Raw genomic sequence first — 23,477 nt, 5'->3', positions numbered from 1 at the left:
GCATTTCAGAATAGGAATTTCAAAAAACTCTTAATTTGGGGAATAGGCAAGGCAAGAGGCTGAAATGGGAAGAATGGTGAATTCCCTTCCATGGAAAATATCTAATCACTGTATAGCAGAGAGAGCTTTCCTGCAAAATTAAACATAAGCTTGTCCTTCGCAAGGCAAAAAAGTAACATGCAGGGACTTCTTTTTTTAGCTAAAAGAAAGGAATGAGAAATTCTAGCTTTAATCTGAAGCAACTTAGCTTTGAAAAAGGATATTCAGACAGTGGGGTAACCATTAAGGATCTCAGCACATAAAAAGCATCTTCCTGTTTTAAAACCAGCAAAATTTCATTCCCTTCCTTGGAAAAGTTCTGATGTATTTTCCATTAATTGCAATGAATAACGAACACCTCCATCAGAATGCCTCTTCATTCTCTTATTCACCCAAAATTTTAATCACAGAATAATCTGAGATGGAAAGGACCCACAAGGATCATTGAGTCCAAGTCCTGGCTCTGGACAGGGCCATCACTAAGAGTCACACTGTGTGTCCAAGAGCACTGTCCAAATACTTCTTCAACTCAGACAGGCTTGATGCTGTGACCACTTCCCTCGGAGCCTGTTCCAGTGCCCAACCCCCCTCCATATGAAGGACCCTTTCCTAATAGCTAACCTCAACCTCCCCTGACACAACTTCAGGCCATTCCCTCAGGTCACTGGGCATCACAGATCAGTGCCTGCCCCTCTTCTTCCCCTCATGAGGAACTTGCAGATTGCAAAGAGATCCTCCCTCATTCTGCTCTCCTCCAGGCTGAGCACACCAAGTGACCTCAGCAAGAGGATCCAGGACATAAGGATAGCAAGGGTTCAATAAGCACTGGATTTCCTTTCTCGTTAAGGTTATGCAAGCATGACGAACTATGGCAGTAAACACCTTCTGGACAACACAAGAAATTCCAGACATGTTGGAATGCTCAATAATAAAGTGTTGCAGTTCCTTGGCAGTTGGCACAGTTACCCATTCATCTTTCTTACCGTAAAAGAGTCTACAAGACAATTAAAGAAAAACTGAAAAAAATTTAAAATAGCAGGGGGAAGAAATATTTAAGAAAGCTAAAGAAGCTAGAGAAGAAGGAAAAGCCAAGAAATGGATTTCAGACAAAAATCATGGATTTCTGTTTTGTGCAGAACTTGGTGTTTTTGTTTTAAGAAATATTGGTGTGAACACGCCTAACAGACAGCTCTTCTCAAGAGTCTCAGGTTCAGCCATACCAAGGCTGTGAATGCCAGATAAGATGGACACTGAAAAATGCTCAGCTCTGCTAAAAGAGAAGCATCTTCAAACACATAGTATCAAAACTTTAGTGGTTTATAAGCCTTAATGGTGAAAGTATACGTGCCTGTAGCCTATAAATATCAAAATCTTAGAGAGGAAGCTGTGGATAGGTCCCATTTGTTCAGATGTATCCATTACCCAAGTCGCATTTCCAGACAAAAGTCCTTTTTCTGGAATGGACTACCAAGTCTTCTGCTTCTACATTTATCCAAAAAAGAATGTGACAAAATCTTTAGTAAGCTAAAAATAAGCTGATTTTGACACTTTAATCTATGGGTATCTTGAGCAAACCTTCAAGGTTAGCATTTCAGAACTACAACGGAAAGAAGTTAGCTATCTAACTCTTCCAATTATTTAGAAATAAAGAGGATTTTAATTTATCACTATTTTCCTGACACAAAGAGCTGTGGTAACATACATTATACATTTTTTTTTTTATTTATAATTCACAGGTATTAATTACTATTGACAGAACACCAAACAGAATACTGGAATATTGCACTGTTTGGCCATCATGACAGAAAATAAGGTTTGTAGTTCTTTTTTTGCAACTTGTACTTCATCCTTCTCTTCTGAAAAACAGTAAATTGCTTCAAACAGTTTCTCTTTTTATGCATGATTGCTTTAAGTTTTTCAAGTTTACAAATGTCAGTCAATATGTTTAAGGAAATTGCCGTGAAACTGAAAACCTTCAGGCAATTGAATGGACATACTACACACAAGATCCAAGACATTATGTCTTGGTTTTGTTTCTTGGGATTTAATGTTGGAAATTTTTATTATACCCAGCCACAGATACATTTCTCTGAACAGAATTTTGACCAGCCTTGAAGACAACAAACCCTTTAGACATATCATATGTTTAAACAGCAAAAGCACTTTTTAAAAATAACAAAATTTTCAGCAAGCCAAATTTCAGTAACTTTTGCTTCCTCTTCCAAGAATCTATGTAATCAACATGCCAAAACAAGACAGTATTGATTCCTACTCTAGTAGTCTGCAAAAGAATGAAGTATGTTTAAGCCATTTGAGTTTCATCTCATTTTGTCATCATTTAAATATGTCAATATGATCATTTTTATATCAAAGGCCACAGATATCCAAGCCTTATGAACAATATATGTCTTTTTTTTTAAGAAAAACTTGACAGATTAATACTTTTTCAGGCACAGCAATATTACTGTAGTTAATTCTAACTTATGCAACACATTTCTGATTTCCCAGTTTAACTGCCATCCCCTGTTCAATCCACTATTCTTGCTTGTATTCTGCAAAGATGCCAAGATTTCACATGATGGGCATGCTATTTGCATAACAGTGAACATTATATTCATTCCACAGAAATTTCAAGCAAATATACTATATTCCAAATGACTTCTTAAGCATAGTTATTCTGAATTTGTTAGACTGATTATGTGAAGAACAAATGACTGATGATTTGAAGATAAAATTCAATGTATAAATGTTGTCATCCATGACACTTCACTATGCTAAAATCACAAAAGCCTGCCAAATTGAATTGCATTCATAATTAGAATCATTACATTGTAATTCAGATTGCATTCTTTATAAAGATGAATAGAATGAGTTTTAATATAGTCAAACCCAGGGAAACCCAAAAAGCCTACCTATGCAAGACAGTTGTCAGTTCAAATAAAGGTTTGTTTTCCTTTTCATAATGCAATTATAAACCAAAATTGACACCTGAAATAAAAAATTAAAATACTACAAAGAATTCAAATTTCACAAGAAGTACAACTAACTCAAAAATAATCTGTATACAACTGTTTTTTAAAAATTAGCTTTAACTCATAATTATAACATCTTCATTTTCTGGCGCCAAAAGTTAGCGGGATAAGTATACTCAAGAAAGCAGATAGAAATGGAAAAAAAAATCAGACGTTAGTTTTTAAGGGCTTAAGCAAAACATCCAAGCCCCAACAAATCCCTGGCGGACAATCATGATCTATAATAAATATTTTGCCACATAGTCAAACATATATAAGCACAAACCGTTAGCACACATAAGCATGCCTCCAAAGGACAATAAAATCTCTATAGGAACTTTCAACATGGTCTCATACATGATTTTCTTGTACTAAGGTCTCATCTCTCTTATTTTTCTTATAAATATAATATAGCTAGACTACAGCAATTGATATAAATTGGGATCTGTCTAGGCACAATATGATATAACAGAAGGACTCCAAAATAATATCCCAGCATGGAATTCCTAGTTCCTTCAGAGAGCTCCAGTATTTGCACACTGGTTGAAAAAGCATGTTCCACTGTGTATGGCTAGAAACCATGCCAAAACATAAAATCTCAAACTATGTAGCCCATGTTAATTTAGCATTTACTCTACATATCCAAACAGTACCAGGAAGATAAAAAGAATATATTTAGGGAGAGGAGAACTGTAAGAAAAAATATGCTAAGTTTTATAGAATGTTTTAGTCAAACATTTCTTTCCAATTTATCTTGTGGATAAAATTCAATGTTCTCAATGTTTTAAAAAATAGTCCATGTTAAATCATAACTGCTTTAATCAAAAACATTTCTAAGCAGAGAGACAGTAGCTATTTTAATGCCGAGTTACAATAGACATGACATTATTTCTTTTGCAATAAATTTCAGATTACACTTTTGCAATGCTGTCAAATTATTTCACACCTAGTGATTTTGCTTCATTCGACATCTGAATCTTCCATGCATCATTTGGTATTTTTCAGCAGTCCCAGTCTACAACAGAAGCAGGAGTCTAACAGCAGAGCAACTTTTCTGTGGAGTCTCCACATTAACCAAATAGAACTGACTTACCATGTTCCACCCTGGGTAGAGGTAGTCTGTCCCAACAAACTCAAAATAGTGAGCAAAACCTTCTTTCAACCACACATCCTCCCACCAAACTGGAGTCACAAGGTCACCAAACCACTGGAAAAACAAAAAGTTCACATCAACAACTTTAACAACCTTTAGGAAACCATGTTTGCATATATTTCACCTAGACAAACAGATTCTCTACTCGTATTAACAAAACAGTAGTATTTACCACGCACTGAAATTCACTAACTGTATTTGTCCTAATTTTTGCTAATTAATTCAATATTACAGAATGCACAAGTTAATGAAGTAAAATATTAGAAAATAAGAAGCAAAGCAAAAGAAGCATTGAGGATAGTATTCACAGTGTCAACTTTAGTTCTCTGAAGGTGATGCTCACCTAGATTTAACAGAATAACAAAGACACCGGACAGAAAAAGGCTTCTAACTCAAGTAATCTGATCCATTACATGGAAATTTCATGATGCATAGTGTGAATAACGAAAAACATATATATGAGAATGGGAACACATTCTCCACCCCAGACCTAAATTTTAGCATTTCTTTCTCCCCACTCTCTGCCCACTAAGATCTACAATACTACTGATGCTCCTCTCCTTGGCAGGTTTCTTAAAGAAAGCAGCTTTACACAACAATGCCAGCTCTCCATGGGTAGGACTCAGAAGCTTAAAAGCAGGACATTGATGCCATTTAGAGAAGATACTAGGGTATGTGAGATACCCACAAAGGCCCAGGAAATTTCATACATGACCTAAAGGCCATGTGCAGCCCTCACAAACAGCAACCGAAAGCAGCACAGCCCACCTGTGGATAGTCAAAGGAACCCTACTTGAGCTGCCTGCCTTTCCCATTTCCTCCATATGAGTCTTCAACATCCCCACTGACTTCAATCTAATTTATCAAGGACAGAAATCTCAAGGATAACTAAACTCCATAAACTCCACAAGTAAATAAAGATCGTCAGCTGAAAAGTGGAGAAGGGTTGAGCTGAGGGCAAGGCAAGAATACAACCATTACATACTCTGCTCACAGAGTATACCTCAACAGACACAAATCTCATAGTACAGAACATGCAGGTGTCAGAGGGATTTTGCACAGAGCTGGAATGATCCTTGGAAGACAGATGAGGACTGGAATTCATAGGAAACCAGATGTCATATATTCATCTGCTGATGGATGACCTCGTTTAAATGATTATTTAAATTATTTAAATGCTTGTAATGTGTAACCTGAATAATGTCATACCAGTGATAAGAACAGAAACATCGACAGTATTATGAAAACCTATTTCATACTCTCTGTAGCATCTCTTCTGCCAAAAAAATACCAAAACTTTGTTTAAGTAACATTATCTTCCAGTTTTCTCTTAATATTTATAAAAATTCATTATAATCAACAGAGATAATTTGGAGCTTTCATGTGTAAGCAAGCTCTAAAAATACAGAGAGGGCGCAGCAAGTATTCTAGAGGGAAAGACACAGGTCAGAGCAGAGGAACTGATGCTGAACTGTAATAAGAGTGAGCAATGAGTGAAAGCAGAGATGGCCCACAAGCAGTTTGATTTCATGACAGCTGGCTTGTTTGAAGGCTTTGTCTAGGACCTGAATGAAAGATGTCACTTCTGTGCATGTCTTTGTGGAGTGAGAATGACACCACAGAAGGATCAATGCTGGAATGTGGATCTGTAGTGATGTGAACATTAGAGCTTCAAAGAACAGACAAGCAAAGACCAGACTAGCTGGAAGATTACCAGACAGCCACATAAGGTTCAGCAAATAGAATTCAAATTAAAACAATGAAGAAAAACATGGCAATGAATGTCACTGAAGATCACCTTAAGAATTTAGAGAGAAAAGATGAGGTTGCTAGAAGTCATATTCATATACTATGTGAAGCTAAACTTAATGCATACTCAGTATGCATAATATATTATATATGCATAAATTAATAACATAAATTAAGTCTCTACAATAAATTAACTCCCTACAAGGCCACTAAACAGAGATCCTGATCTTAAGAATTGAAATGACAAAGAAATGCTGGAAATATATTCATATAGCTTATGCAGTTTCAGAATTTAAAACAATAAAATGAATATAACTTTCAGACCAAGAAGTATGGAAGTTAAATTCATACTAGAGTAGGTAGCTTAAATGATTTCTAATGAGTAAACATAACAGCATAGAGTTTTTTTCCTGAATTACAGGAGTACTACTGAACAAATACAAAACCAGTGGTACATTTTGAACTACTACTAGACAGAGATATTGTTAAAAAACAGAGGTTGTAAAGTTCGTAATACCTCATCTTATAATTTGAATTAATAACATTAATTTATGGTGCTACAAAAGAGAATTTCTTCTACTCCTTTGTGAGTTTTCTGGGTTCATTTGTTAATGGCACAATTAAAATTATTCATTTAATTATACACCTAAAGGAAGAAATGTTTTAAAGGCATTAAACCAGTATGGGATATCAATATGACAATGTAGGGAATTTGCTTAACTACTTTTGAACAGTATCAGAGAGATTTATGGGTGTCAGAGAGAGAGCAGTACCCAGAGGCTGTAAGCAAGAAAGCCAAATTTTCCAGCAGAAAGGTGCTATTATCTTCCTAGGTGTTACATGTCTCAAAGGAAAACTGTAATTAAAGCATTTAATTTATTTAAGTAATTATTTATTTATTTTTGTATTAGACTGTAGGCTCTATCTGCCTGGAGTGAAGACCATCACTTCATTTTGAAATGTATTGATCACATAAATTTCTCTTCTGCCTCAGGTATTATGTTCAACCTGATATGCAGAAAGTACTTACTTACAGATACACTGAAAGGACATTCTTTTCTATATGTTTTTTACAGGTTATTTTAAAAAATGTTGATTTAGAAGTTTTTCATTTGCTTTCTGCTTTCATGCTTCTGTAACTCAATCTGTCACACCAAGTTTTGTGCTCTGGTGGGAAATCTATCACAAAAAATCATGATGCATAAATTCAAATTACTTTCTTCAAAGGCTATAGGTGGAACTGATCTATGATACACAAATTACTACCTTAAAATAATTACTACCTTAAAAGAATTATTTTAATAAATTATGGTAATTATTTCAAGCTAACCAATTAAGTTGATAGAAATACATGTGTTTTGACCAACTCATGTTTTGGAGCTTAGAGGACAAGATTTTATGCCAAAACACTCATATGATCAAATTTTTTTTTAATCAAATAAACAAATATTCTGAAAGAACACTCAAACTGAAATATCAAAAAACAGCACCCTACAAAATTACTGAACCAAAACTACTGAAGTAACTTTAATGCATCACTCCCAAAACGTGTATCTAAAATACCTGGTGAAACATGAAAACTCAGCTGTGAAGAAACTGGTCATGAAATCCTTTCTTACACACTTTTTACTTGTATTTTAGCAACCACTGAATTTTTCCTTTGCAGCGCTGTCTCTCATTTTCTATCTGTCCTGAGCACTGTGTTCAAGCATTAATACACAGCAGGTTTGGTAATTACAATTTTTAAAAAGTCAAATCTGAAGGCAACAATCTGGATTTTTAATACAAATCTGATTTCTCTAATCTTGGAAACATTAGCAAAAAAAATGCTGTTTTACTGTAAGTAACAGGGCTCTCATACACATCAGTTTACTACATGCTCAGATATGTTCCATAAATCTGGAAGTCATGGCTTCAAAGTCAGGGAAACTGAACAATGACACAATTCTTTAAAAAAAAAAAAAACAAACAAAAAAAATCCACACATATTTTAGAAGAGTTTCATTTCCCCTTCCCTGAAACCTAAAAAAAACAAACCCCAATAAATTATAAAAAAAAAAAACTGGAAATGTGGATTCCAGTTTTGCTTGCACCAGAGAGAATTTGGCTAATTTTTGTTATTCTATGTGTAAAAATGAGTGAAGGGGAAGAATATTCATGTGTCACACAGGCTAACAGGTGATATGATGCACAGCCAAAGACAATGAAAAATGCAGTGAATAAATAACAATTAAACGGCAGAGGCAAAAGATCCTGCACCCAACCTGGTCTCGGTTCAGTATATTTTCAGCTAAGATAGTATTGTTTAGAGCTCCTTCAGGGGCTTCTGAGTATGGTAAGATAAAGAGAGAAAAAAGGGCTAAATAAAGGCAATGTGATGGAGGTGCTAGACAGTGGTTTTTATGTTATATTTTTTGAGTGTTTCTCCCTTTAAATTTTACTTGCAGGTGAATAATCCATATTCTGTGTGACACAATTCTGCATCCAAAAAGTAGAAAAAATGCTTCTTTAATTTCAATTTTTTCTATCTTGTCTAGCTATCCAGTGAAGTAGCTGAGCAAATACCTAATCTGCATGGTACTGAAACAGAAACAGCAGCAACAGGAACATAGGAAGTTACTTTTATTAAGCAAACAGCACTGGAAGTAATACCAACATGAACATCAAGTAAACCACCTCATCTGCAATTTTAAGGTCACTTAAATGCATTTTATGATCATATTTCTACCTTAAAATAAATTCAGCTATAGTTTTTGCCCACTAAAATTCCCAGAACAATGTAAAAAGGCTTCACTGTCTATAAGCATCAAATAAACAAACTTGGCCAGTTACTGATGTAATTGCCCATCTCTGAAGTACAAATTGCTCTGGAAGCAGAGGAAATTATCAAAGCAGTGCAAAGAATAACTGGAAGAAATGAAACAACTTCAGAAAAACCAAGACTTAAGCTGAACACTTGGAGAAAGTTACTTACTATCAGATTTAATCAAAAGGTTTAAAGGAAGCCATATAACCCTGTAATCAGGAGCACAGAACCCAGCACTACGAACACATCACGTGGAAAAATCTAATACTCACAGGAGCTGGGACTTGATGACCTAATGTATGTTTTCCACACATGATTCCTAAGGCACTGTAATTTTTCTAGCTGAACTGTGTACTATTCTATTGCATTGCACAGTGAAGAGCTTAGAGCAAAATCAGATGACAACATCAAGATCAAACCAGCAGTACCTTTCAATAAAAATTTCATGTTTTAGTTGAGGACTTCATATTCATCAACCATTTTAATGTGAAATACAAACATGAACCAAACATTATTTTCAGGGTCATCTCCCAAAATGCCATTTCAATGGATTCCTTTTACATGGTACTTTTTATTTGCAGAAAGTGTTAAGAATTTGCATTGCCTTTAAAGAATACTGTGTAAATTCACAGATGCAAGCCATGGTGATTACACAGTAGGATTTCATTCATTTTAACCTGAAGGCTATGATTATGCCTCTTATGAGTGTAAGAAAACCTTTCCTGCCCCTGTAGCAAATTTCTTCAATAACATTTGCATTCAATTCAATATTACTAACACTTATAATGTGTTTAGCTTGAGATAAGAAGATGGGAAAAACGTAAAATAAATTGTAATATGAGTTTATTATTTTAGGTTTTCTTATTGACAAAATAGTTTCTGCACACATAAAGACTTGCTTATCCATCATTGGTCAACAGAGAGGGTCAATACAAAACTGAGAAAAAAACTGAGAAGAAAAAGAAAGTGGATATGTGTATATATGACAGAAAATAAAGACAACTACCAAACTGACTTCAGCCAAAACATTTTTTGACACGAACATGAAACTTAGCATGAATCTGCTATCAACAAGTTTATTCTACATACCAGTAACAAATACACTGACAGACAAACACACACAGAATATACTGCTACAGAAGATAGGGAAGCTGTTCATTGCTATAAATGTTCTCTTCTATACCCATTTTGAGTCTTCACAGTTGTGGTAGTGGAGGGATGTGTCTTACAGACCTCCTTGTTACATGGATTCCAGCTACAATAGAAATCACAACCATCCATATATACAATACAAATTCATTTTCAGTTCTGAAAAGGAACACATGGTTTCTGACATTGAGATCTAATACATGAACACCTTTAATACCTGATGACATAGCTCATGTACAATGACCATGGTGACATCCAGCAGGTATAAAATAGAAGAAATGCTTGGATCTAGCAGTATCCTTTGCTCCACGAAAACACTCAGTCCCCAGTTTTCCATAGCAGCATATGGATGCTTAGGCACAGCCAACAGATCTAGAAATAGAAAAGATGTATGTTAATTCCTTGTGAGAGCTACTATGCTGAAGAGCTATTGCAAGAGGGAGCATAAATCATCACTAAAAGCATTTTAAATAACATACATGGGGGGAAAAAAAAGAGCTCTCTAGAATTATTTCTTAGGAAACATTAATAAAATATTCCTTTTTATCTTATGCCACTATCTATTCACAAATTATAACAATGTTATTGATGTGATACAGTACTTAGTATTTCTAATGAAGCTTTCTATATAGAATCCAGCTTATTTACAACACCTTGTTGATTTATTTCTGGGTTTGATACTGCTTCAAATGTTTACTATACCATATCAGCACAGTAACACATACTCTCTACAAGTTGGTTTTTTTTTAATCTTTTCATTAAAGCAACTCCTTTATGAACATCTTACACATCAAACTGTATGTAATTACTGACATTTAGGGTTGCTCTGAAGAAATATTGTTTCATAACATCAAGAAAAATGGCAAACTGTTCAGAATCCCCAGTTCTTACTGAACAAGGCATCTTCCAGGGTGCACTGTTGCTAACATGCATCCTCTGGGAGCAAGACTGCTGACAGCCACCTCTAAGCCCTGCCAGCTGGAACAACGGAACCATATGCAACTTAAAGAACTTTACTTCAGTTTTGTATTTATTAAGTGAGAAAATATTAGGAGTAAGATGGGAAGGTCCTTCATCAAGTTTAAAAAAAGCACCAAGGAATCTCTCCCAGTGGTATAAGGTTGAACAACTCAATACGACAATACATGTCTTAAAAAAATCTTACTGCAGAAGATTGAAAAGGCACTAAATTGACTACCAGTCTGGAAAGAAATCTAAAATTACAGTAAATTTCCATAGGTTTAATATAGGTTCATAAACGAACCAACACACAATTCTGCTTCAAGGAAAAAACTTCTGAAAGAGCCCAAAAACACTTGTTTGTCTATATGAAGCCCAGTACAACCTGTGTACAAATCAGACAGCATTTTGGAACCTCCAGTGTGACATCACCATGGTGCTCCCTCCAGTCAAACTAATTAGCCTGACTTCTCAATTAATTAGCCTGGCTGCCACACTCCTCTCTCATTTGCCTCTAGTACTTCTGCTTCCAAGGATAGTTCATTGGCAGTTATCACCAGTCTGTCTAGGTGGTCGTTCACTGGACGACTTGCTAACATGAAAAAGAGAAATTCTGACCTAATTATTCTAAACAATACTATAAATTGTATTACAGCACTGACACTAGGTTTGTCTGTTTTGGCTTGCTGATGCATGTGCTAGAATTGGCTTGGAGAACAAACAGACTGCAGAAACCCTGCTGCGAGATTCAAAGGAACTTGCCACTGAAATACTGGGAAAGGAGAATTTGGGTATATTCTGGCATTCCTAAAAAGGGCCTGCTTCAAGAAACGTAAAAATATCAGCCTCCTAGTGAATTCAAGGCCAGTCTAGCAGCTACTTCCAAATACATGCAGAAAGCATCCAAATCACAGAGACACCCTTCAAATGCTAAAGAATAAATATTTTACAGAAAAGCAAACACTAGAACACGAGCCTGATTAAAGAAAATAAGGAAAAATCCAAAACATGGTGTTCAAGATTAGGCATGTGAGTAAATTCAGAACTACATGCTCTCCTTTTCTTCTTCAGTTGAAGTTTGAACTGTATTATTTTTTTTAGAATAACTGCAATTTTTTATAAATTACATGCAAAATGAAAAGCTCCTGTCTGCTATACAAAGAAGGAATAGGGATGGGAAAAGAAAAAAAAAAAAAAGACACAAAGATTACCAGGTTCACTGAAATTAATAGCAAGTTTTCATTAACATTAAACAGGCATCTCTCCGCTTCTCAACTCTGTAAAAAAGCCATAACTTTTCTTACACCAATTAAACTTTCCTCCAAAGGTGTCTTCAGAAGATGAATACTGTTCTTATTTACCCCATTTAAGTTTCCAGCACTTCCCTTCCAACACAGAAGAGAACAAGCACAAAAGTAAAACCAGGTCCCTATTTTTCACTGGTCCTTTCATCTCTTTATTCTCCTTTGGGTTCATTTGTAGTTTTTGGTCTTTCTTTCCAGCCAAAATGGATAGATTTTGTCAGTGTCATCCAGTAATAAACTGGAATAACTCTTGTGGAACTGGGAAACAATGGTGAGGTCTCACACTAAACACATTTGTAGGCTAATTACAGACTGTCTTTCACTATTTGTGTCATTGTTATTGCTTTTCTGGTTGGGACTGATACTTTACAGCACTGACACACCAACAAAACCTTCCAATCTGATGGACAGATAACTGCCTTGCAGGAAGACAGCCACAGAGGGATATTTTAAATCACTTTCATCCAACACAGCCCCATTTCTCTGCAAGCCTGAAAAGTCCTTTCACGCACCGGCTACTGCTGAAAGGGTTTTTCTGAAGAGAGAAAACAAAACATATTAGATAACCCTGTCAGTTTCCAGAATGGTAATCCCTGCAGGTGACATGAGCACACCAATAATGTTGAGTGAATATGAGCACACTACCATTTCTTCGTACAGGGATTGATACACTACACTTTAATGCCAAAGAGACTTTCTTAATCTCCACCGACTGACAGAATGGTGTCTGAAAATACTCACCATCAGGAAATTTTTTGCTTCTTATTGTCTACATCTAAATTCTGAATATCCAAGTCTCAACGTTAATTTTTCAGTGGCTGTTCTTTGATAGCATCAAAAATTACTACTACCTTTAAAATTCCAAACACGTCTAGTTTTGTGGTAAAAGACACAATAATCTGTATGTTTCTCTGGGGAGTAATAAATGCTTGATTTCAGAGGAACAACATGTGATGTTCAAGTCTCAACATGAGAATTTGTATTTTCCTGTTTATCACACCATTAGAGCCCTGAGCAAGGTATCCTGTGATTCTGGAGGTGACATCTGTTATGGTTTTAGTGTCATTTTTAAGGAGTAAGGTACAAAGGGAGGAGTGAGAATGCACATTTTGATGGAAATATCATTCACACATATTACTGCACAAAAGTGTTCCACACTAACTGCAAAATGGGAACTACTGAATATCTAACAGCTTGTATACATGCTGCATCCAGTCACTCTGCACACTATTTAATTAAATTCTTTGTAAAGCACTTGTGAATGTTTGATTATGTGGATATTGCTGGGGAAATAGAAATGTGTGTTATTGCTCGCAGAGAATAATATCCTCATGCATCATAAAACTGTTACTTGAGATTTCTTGATACAGCAGTGCAGAGTCCCATGTAGTGCTGGAATAATAAAGGGTTTCTATCTCCTGGCCTTCACAGAGACTAAATTCATGACCAACAAGTAAAAATTATACCTCTAAAATAAAATCACAAGACAAAAATGTGTTGGAGCTTCACATTAACATGCTACACTGGTATAATTATTTTAATATTTGGATTAGATTAATAGATTTAATAGATTTTTTTTTAAATCTATTTCTGTGTGACTTTCATGAAAAATAAATTAAGTTACAAAAATTGTACATAGCTCAACAGCTTGTTTTATTTCCAAACATTTAATTAAGCCATCATAACTATGTGAGCTTACATCAAATATAATCCTCTGACATTATCAGCAAGTTATCATCATACAGCAAAATAGAAATTAGCAATTTCACACTTAAGTTGGCCACAAAGAAAATACACATTTGATGGGGGTTTTTTATCTATGAACTTATTGTCTGTGCAATTTTCACAAATGATACTGTTTTTCAACCTTTGCCACTCAGTGTGGCATCTTCTAGGTTCTGTTAAAAAGCATTATATTCCCCAAAGCACAAACTGGGAACATCACTCCCACTTTAAATGACAGCACAGTTAGAACAGAAAAGGGTTAAATGCAAAAAGATCCAGCTCTCTTATGCAGTGTCATGAATTTATGGGGCCTTTCCCCCCGCCTTTACCATCCTACTCTCTTGCGAACATCAAAGCATCTTCTTCATCACGGTGATTCTACTACATTTAACCATCTCTGTTTGAAGCTGAACAAGGACATTGCACACATGCACACATCCTCACTATACATACAAATATGAATGTGTGAATAAACACCAACAGACATCCACATTTACCAATATTATGCACTGCAATCTTATTTGTGTGAGCTGCTGGTTGTAATGTAACCAAGGGCTAGATATTCCAGAACATATGACAGTATTATATTTCTAATACTCATGGTGGAAGTTAAAAAGCAGTAAGGGGAAAAAAAATAGATGTAGAATTATTTCTGCACTTTTTCTCTTAGCATACAGGAGAAGTCTCCCAAGTAAATATCAGAGACCCCTGAAACACTGCAAGTTGTAAACGAGAACAGAGTGAGACACAAGAATTTTCTGTCAAGCATCTTTACACATACATTTTCCTTAATAAACCCAGAAGGCATGCAGGGATAAACTGTTCACTCCATGAACTCCATGTTTTTTCCTTATAATCCCTACTTTTATTACAAAAAATGACACTACAAAAATAATTTGAATGTATCTGTGTCTCCCACAATGTTATTTTCATTCATTTCTTCAGGATATTGGCGCAGGTATGTTGCTCCCAGGATTTCCACTTTTTTGACAACAAATTCAACAAGTTAAGAGGAAGCATGGACTAGTATCAGTTTATTTAAGTCATGCCATAAGTATGTTTTTCACCCTTCCCTAGTACTGCATAATGCAATCAATAGCTTTATTAAATCTCTCTAAAGGCCTTGTGCAATTTCCTAAATGAATGCTACTGTACCAATAGGAAAAAAAAAACAAAACTGTTTACCAGAAGGGTGTATATTTCTACCACTCAGATTCCTTAATCAAAGTAATTTGTTTTACTAAGCGGAAGATGCCTTTCTGTAGCACAATACCATTTCATGATTTATACAGATTTAAGGAACAAGCCAAATACAAAAAGTGACAGATCTCATTAAAAAACATGAAGTCAAACAGTTATGGTAAGAAACACTCAAATTTTCTACTGATAATAGTACTTATAAAATACCTAAATTAGCTGTGATTTCCTTTTTTTCTGCACTATTTGATTAGTGTATGTCAAAAAAGTTTGTTCTGGAAAACCAAGTGACTTCATTACACATTTTCATCCCCTTAGAATGATATGTGGAGGAGGGAGGAGGCAGGCAGGGAAACGACACAATGGGATGACACACCAAAAAACCCAAACATTCCAGGGTTGGTAAAAGCTCTCTCAAGCCCATGTTTACCTTGACAGACTTTGAAACACCCTATTTTCAGAAAATAATAAGTGCATGTTTCTTGAAAACTAAATCAATTAAGTATTTCACTTCTGGCAGTTCGGACCTTAATGCACTAAATTAGCTGTCTTTAAACTTAACAGTATTGTTGTGTCTCATCTCAGTACATGTGAAGTATTCAAACACACAGAAGCCACAAATAACCTGGATGACACCCCCACAGGAAACCTTTGATCAGTGTTTCTCTTCAGCCAAATACTTATTCTGGCACCCATCAGTTTTTGTCTCCAGGGCTGCACCACCACCCTTCTGTAAGCTTGACACTTAGCAGCCCACACGGATGCTGGCTCGCAGAGTTAAGGCAAAGGTCTAAAACTGTTTGCTGTTCTGGTCAAATCAAATGGCTTGAGGACCCTGAGGAGAAATCACTACCACACAGCAGTTTATTGCTGGGGTTTTTTATTGCTTCTTATTGCGGTATAAAGTATTACTTAACATTAACTGGCATAAACAATGGATGGATTCTCAGAGTATTTGATACGTATAGCAGATGTTTAATGCAATGTGAATATTAAAGGATCCAAGAGGGAAAAAAATGTGGGAGAGAAAGCTGGGGAGGGTAAGGAGAGAGAATATGCAGAAAATCAGAATGAAAAACTGATATGTTTTCAAGCAGCTGAGCCTTGACACTGGGTGATAGCTAGTTTATAGTTTAAGAAAATAAAATAGAAATCTGTTGATTTTATTTGACATGCATATCATTAAATTTCTTTCAGTTTTGATACCCCTGGCCCATAGATCATTGCTTTGTTATTTCAAAGTATATCAAACGATTCAAAGTTAAAATGAAAAATGAATGCAATCGCCCATTGAGGATGAATTGTGCATCATCTAGGTTGTATCGATCTGCACAGGAGCAATGCCTTTCTTTTAAAATAATACCTGGACAGATCATTATGAATTTCTGCTCAGTATTAAACAAGGAAAGAAATCTTTCACAAAGTTTCTTTATAAACTTTTTTTCTCAGTTTCAGCCTTATGTGGGAATTTGAACAGGGAGCTGTATGGCTCAAACCAGGACACAGGCTGAAATGAGCTCAGGTTTCTGTTACTCCAGGTAACAGGGGCAGTACTGTATATGCATCCTGTACAATAAACATATAAACAAGAAATTATATTGTATATAAGCAACAGATGAACAGAGAAAATACATTCCCACTCTCAACACTGAAATATCCGGAGAGAGGGAAAAACAAGAAATACTTTTGTTGCCTTCATAAATACTGTTTCTAACGTAAATACTAAGAGCACTGACATGATGGAAAATTGCCAACAGCCATTTTCCTACCACCAGAGTTAATAGAGCATGAGGATTCTATGGTTGAAAACAACATGACACTGATTACCAAGCACTATCAGTATGAATGCTGCTGCAAAGAAAATGATCAAGTGCCACTGCCATATTCCTTCTCTTTGCTGCAAAATCAAGGTGCAGGGACACAGAAAACTCCAGAACTCCATTCTGCTTAAGAGTAGTAATGAGATTTTTTTTTTTCATCTGGAACACATTAAACTGATTTGCACTACAGTAATAAAGAGGTGAACGTCTGCATAAGTCAACACTCTATATACCAAGATTTACCTCTTTTATGTTTGCTTTTAAGTGAGATCACATTCACAGGTGATGGGCACAGTTTAACAGGGAAAGTAGAAATAGGAATTTTGCAAAGAGAGGCAGTTATTTAGCATTAGTAGTAACTTATATTTCACCTGGAGATAAAAATACAATGTACCTAATCATATGCACTACATCTGAAGGTAATGCTTTTGTGAGGACTGTATCTACTTATATTCTGTTCCAGAGTAGGATGAAGAAATGCAAATGGACTGTGCTGGATAGCTCCTGAGATACTGTTTTTAGATCTTGCTGTGTATGCTAAGTCCTAGAATAGAGTTTATCTTACATTCTTATGCAAATCCTTTCAATATAGTAGATCAGGATAAAACTTTACTATCTCAACACTAAAAATAGTAATCCATTCATCACTTTGTTTATTAAATTATTTTAATAAAATAATTAGTATCTTTCTATGACATATCACAATAAAACCCCATCATCTTGAATTTTAAAGAAACAGAGGACTCTGTCCTCATGCAAGTCCACTCTCTTCTTCTCACTCATACATGCAACAATATAAAATAAGTCTTGTCACAGAATATGTATTTACAAGAGGCTCAAATTACATCCTGATGGATCAGAATACAGAATTCCAAGGTGAACTTCTTGATGGGTTTAGATTTCCTAGAAAGATTTAACTAAGTGAATTTACTACTTCACTCTGTTACCTATCAGCATGGGCACAGCCTGCCAACCATGTGGTATGCAGCTACTCACGACAGGTGAAGAAATCACAATTAAAAAGGAGGTATGCAAGACTGTGACAGAAAAAAACCATGCCTCTGCACAGTTACCCTGTATTTCCCACAGTAAAATGCAGCACCAAAATCTGAAGCACCAAGAAGCTTCACTTTCCTGCTGCTGGAGAGCTGAGTGGTGGGCTCCACCCTGTACTGACCCTGTTATGCAGAGGCAGGCAGTAACATGTCTCCAAATAAAGAGGGTCTTTTCTTATGCATCTGGGCCCAGACTTAACCCCACATTGTTATCTGAGGGGGAGGGGGGAAGTAGTTGAAAGAAATCAAAGAAATTAGCAAGATGGAAAAGCAGAATAGCTGAAACCTTCACCACAGCTGAAAATCTTTCTGAGCATGAAAAACAATGGGACGAGATGAAAATGTTCCTTCGTTCTGCGCCTGGAAGCAACTGATACTAGCAACAATAAAGACAGCAATTAGAAAGTAGCCTTATTTCTGACAGTTGTGGTTCCAGACATACTGCAAGTGTTTAATAGTTTCAATTAACTCAGTAGAACAAAAAACATGAAAATCTGTCACAAAAAAGGAATACTGTATAAATAAAAGACCCTAGAAAGACATATTTGTTATTTGAAGTTACAAAAGAATAGCAACACACTAAAGAGAGGCTGGTGACCAGTACCAAATGAACTGTACCACTTAAGTTTGGCAAGGAGCTAACCAGAGCTGACAACAAAAGAGATAGGGACAGACCTGAGACAAGTATTTCAGGAAGAGATTCCTGACTTCCTCAGAAAAAAGAAAGAAAAGCAGACCCTGGCAAACAACAGGAGGCATCTAGTCCAGAACAAAGTTTACAGAGATCAGTCAAATCTCTAACACAGACAGTAAGATTGATAATCCAATATCCCACCAGAAATAAATGCAAGACAGAAAATCATCCAGAGCTCAGAGAACATGTGGAGCTGCACACACAGTGACAGTCTGGACAAGCAACAGTCCTCGTCAGAGTGGGGGAAGGAATTCTGAAAAGGTGATGGATTACAGCCCTCCATTCCACCAAGCGAGTGACTATAGTGACAAGGGGGAAGATGACAGCAACACTTACGCCTATTAGTATTTTCTTTTCATTTTTGTAATACACAAATGCCCTAGGGTATGGCATTGCTATATTTTTATATTAAGTATGCCTTGTTCGTTCAAGGCATTAAATCAAATTTAAGCCAAATTCAGGGGAAAATCAGTCATATATTTTATCAATAACTTTCAAAACTGACAACATTGCTGAATGTTTACTGAAGTAACTACCAAACAGACAAAATCCACGTTTAATGTAGTTACACTGATCCATACCTACACCCGTACTGAGCTGGTACTGACAAGGAAGTAATCACAGCTCAGGTCCTTGTGCACACCTTATGTTTCACATTTTCCCTATCATCAGAAAATTATTCACAAGTTCTGGTCTGAGAATTCATCTGCAATAGATGAACGTCTCACTGATTACTTTCAGGAACACTCCTCCATTCCCTCTGAGATCTTCATAATCCTTCATCAGTTAAATCACAACAGGCTTTGAAATGTTTCTGGGATCTGAACAGATTTACATCTTTCATCCTGACTCCTTCTGTTTCCTCCATTTTTGAGACACAGTCTGTCCATTTTTCTTAATAGTGCTTGTTCACTTCCTTAGATATGCAAATATCTGTTTATTAGACTAAAACACATCTTCCCTGCTAAACTGGCTGGTAAGCAGCTTCTTACTTCAGTGGGGGATAACAACATTTTCCTCTCACTTTAGTAATTCATTTACATTTTTTAGTGTCTAATGTGACCTCCACCAGAGTTTACATTCTGTACCAATCCTTACTTGCATTATCCAACAATCTAAATAAATGCAAGGTACACAGCTCATTGCTGACTGAGACCAATAATCCAAACACACTGGGGACAGTAGTAGTAACAAACTACTATGGGATAACAGTAGGCTTGCAGCAACTGAACCTCACTGCAGCCCCACTGTTCTCAAAGTTACAGCAGGGTAAGGCAACTGCAGAATATAACAAATAAGAAAACTTATGTAGCTACATCTTCCCTTGCTCTTGCACAAGGAAGAATCTGTTTAAAATTGGAACTATTTTACTGCCTACAAAAGGAAGTAATTTGAGAGGCCATTGATATCAGGTATTCCTGTGTTAGATTAATGTGCAAAATTCAGGCAGATGCCATTTGAAAAGGTTATGCATTCATCTTATGATGGTGCAGACAGGGTATCAAGTTTCAGAGAGTAACATTTCCTAGGGAAAAAATAGGAAGAGAAAGGAGGCATTCAACAACTTTGGAAAGATTAGGAAAAGGCCAAGCTAAAACCAAACACACACACAAAAAAAAGCATAACAGACATACATTGGAACTGTAGTATTGGAAGTACAGAGAGCTGTTAGTGCATTGAGATGTGCAGGCAGAGTACAACAACAGCATTATCGTCATGTCTAGTCAACAGAAGAGATACTTAGATTCCTTGGAAAAATGGATTATATGACCAAATTTGTGCCAGATGTAGGGGGTTTTTAATCAGCAATTACTGCAACCATTACTGAGAAATCCTGTTTACAGACATCATAGAAGTCTGAAAAGGTAACAAGAACTGAGATAAAGAGATCTCCCTGTAATCCTACAGCCAATTCAGAAACAGGATGACAGAAAACATAAAGCTGTATTTTTGAAGTACCTTTAACAGGGCAGTCCTCTAACAGATTCACACAATGGTTGGGAGTGGAAGGAACCTCCAGAGGCTATCTGGTCCAACTCCCCTGCTCAAGGAGGGCCATCAAGACCCAGGATGACTAAGACTGTATCCAGAGAGCTTTTGATTATTTCTAAGGATTGAGACACCACAATCTCCGTGCTCCCTGGGGTTTAGCAGATTATCTTTCCAAGTTTAGTAGTCCGTCATTCTTTAAGACTTTGTCAAACAGTTTGAATACTACCTCAAATTTAAATTAGCAGAATAGAAAAAAGATCAATCAGGCCTCCACAAATCCACTACAATTTACAATCTTAGTTCAAAAGGGAGTATTTCATGCTAAAGTCTGATTTTAAATATGTTTTCAATAACAGCATTTTGTACACTTTTACTAATTTACTTCCCGTAAAATATTTGTCTGTTAGTGTCCATGTTTTACTTAGAATACTACTCTGTCTAAACAGAGAACTCTTGTCATGGCCAAATGAAATAACTGTTAAAGTACTCAAGAGCCAGAAGAATTGCAGGCAAAGAAGTATATCTACTTGTTCTCCACATATTTTACATTTCACTAATTGCAGGGTGATGACCTTAACAATTCTATATAACAGCTACGAAACAGCTTTACATGGTGCAGGAGTATTTGAGAGCAAACTACACACACAAAATGCAGCGACATGGAGAACTGAATGACCACATGAGTATCAAAGATGTTGGAGGAAAAACAGCAGCAAAACTGAACAAGTAAAAGAAGCAATAAAAAGAAGTTTGAATAAAGTGAACATAAAGCAGACAGAAGCTCAGTTCAATCAATGGCATCTATCAGGCACGGAAGCCGAGAACCTTCCCGATCAGCCCCCGGCAAGAAGAAAGACACCAAAACAGATGTAGCACGTTCTTCTCCTGAAATAGCACTATTTGTCCAAGTACAATCTTGTTTGTGCCCCATGTTATACCACGACATTATGAAGTCATGGAGATAGATATCTGCTCCCAGTACGATAGCCCATTGAATACATAAACTTTTCCAATTATACAGAAATCAGAATGGTTTCCCTGAGTAGAATTCCATTCTCTGCATCACAGATTTAAACATTAAAGTTATATTAAAGTTATATTAAAGAATCATAACAAAGTTAGTTTCACAAACCTCATCAAAACTTGATAACCGATGAATAATTTACATTAAGATAATACAGGTCTCATTTTAAAATGTTTCTATTATGACTTTTCTCTGTTAGAATAATAATTTTCCCAAACCATCCTGCTTCATTATTATTTACAGAAAAAACAATTTCTGATCATTCCTCTTAAAAGTAGAAATGCAATTAAAGATTTTGCTGCATCAGTGATGTTTGATGTAGACCATGACTGAGCATACATGCTTTTCTTTTCTAAAATATAAGAATAACTTGCACAAAACAAGTATTGTAATGTCTACTAGAAGAATAAATTGCTAGATCTTCAGTATAATGAAAGGCACAAAAGAATGCCTAGTATGGAATGAGAATTTAATAGTCCCTGAATTTAGGAAGTTTTTTTGTTTTGACTCCTATCCACACAGAGTACACAGCTAATTCAATGTGTACCACAGAAGAATTCTTAAAGATCTTAGTAATATTATGCAGAGAAGCATTGCAGTTCTGTAGTGAACCTAGTAAGCCAGGACACCAAGTCATCATATCATCTGCACTGGAAGTATGCGAAATTCACACAGAAGACTTTGAACCAAGTTCTCCTTCACACTGAGGACATGATCTTTTCCTCCTAAAAGACATGCTATAAAACAGCCTGAATGAAACAGTGTTTACAAGTGGCTCCTGGTCCCTTTTCAAAGCTGGAAAAATATAAATCAGATGCTAGTTCAAATGTAAAACAAATTCTAAAGGACTAAGGACTTGCTTAAAGCAAATTATTAAGTATGTGAAAGATCAAAGCCTCACACTCTACTGGCATCTGACAATGCAAACGAGAGATGCAGATGAGGCTGAAGAAAAACAAAGGAGAACTGAGGGATTCTTTCTTGGTGCAAGCATTAAAAATCTACTGGTTTAAATTAAACAGTAACAATTATATCAGTGGAGGAACCCTCTCCTTATCTCATGACTTTACTTGATGGAAGGCACATTACAGGTATTTCTGTAAGAGGCCAACTTGGATTGCTTTCTTGCGATAGTATTTTGCTACTTCTCAATATCTTTTACTCCTCAAACCAGTTTTGTTCTCTCTCTTTTAGTAAACATTGTCTGTTTTTTTTTCCCCCCTGTCTGCATTTCAAATAGTGCTAAAACAAGCAAGGGTGGTTTTGTTTAACACCTTCAAAGGTGCTGAACCTCCTCTGGCTAGATGGAATAAAATCCACAGCTGTAACCAGTTCTTTATGGGTATTCCAATGCAAATTTCTTCTTTAAAGCTTCAAAAATTGTTTAAAGTAAGTACAGTGCATTCTTCTTCAAAGATAACAGGAATAGTACTGTATTTTGGATTACCATACATAATCTCAGTACATTCCTTGCTGTCTGTGCTGACTGGGATTTCAGCTTGATGTCAGCTTGAAGGTATGACAGTGATGACCAAAGACAGTCATCTACAGAGACAAATTACTAGGGACTTCAAGAATACCAGCTATCCTGCCAGCAAGAAAAAAATTAAACACATATTTATTAAAAAACACTTTTGTCATTTGCCACAGCTATATGCTGCACAAGGAACTGCTATTTCATTTACAAGTAAAGATTCGGTGTTGCAGAGACAATGAAAATTTCAGTGAATGGAGTACTATGCTTGACAAAGTGATGAGGTACAAGATTATTACCTGACCTTTCAAACTTCAGTACATGA

The 23,477-nt window shown here is 35.9% G+C and overlaps 1 protein-coding gene across 1 annotated transcript in view; it reads right to left on the bottom strand.

The window, feature by feature from the left end:
• Positions 1-23,477, bottom strand: part of TRHDE (thyrotropin releasing hormone degrading enzyme) — a 206,084-nt gene that overhangs the window by 117,103 nt on the left and 65,504 nt on the right. The window contains exons 4-5 of the mRNA XM_039704191.1: positions 10,125-10,279; positions 4,144-4,257 (exon numbers count right to left, since the gene is read on the bottom strand). Coding sequence (XP_039560125.1) covers positions 4,144-4,257; positions 10,125-10,279 — 269 coding nt within the window. The remainder of the gene's footprint in view (positions 1-4,143; positions 4,258-10,124; positions 10,280-23,477) is intronic.

The sequence above is a fragment of the Passer montanus genome, unplaced genomic scaffold, assembly GCF_014805655.1.
Source record: "Passer montanus isolate IOZ18808 unplaced genomic scaffold, ASM1480565v1 scaffold17, whole genome shotgun sequence".
In the NCBI taxonomy this organism is placed as follows: domain Eukaryota; kingdom Metazoa; phylum Chordata; class Aves; order Passeriformes; family Passeridae; genus Passer; species Passer montanus.
The sequence above is the reverse complement of the archived record's forward strand: the minus strand, read 5'-3'. Positions and strand labels throughout refer to the sequence as shown.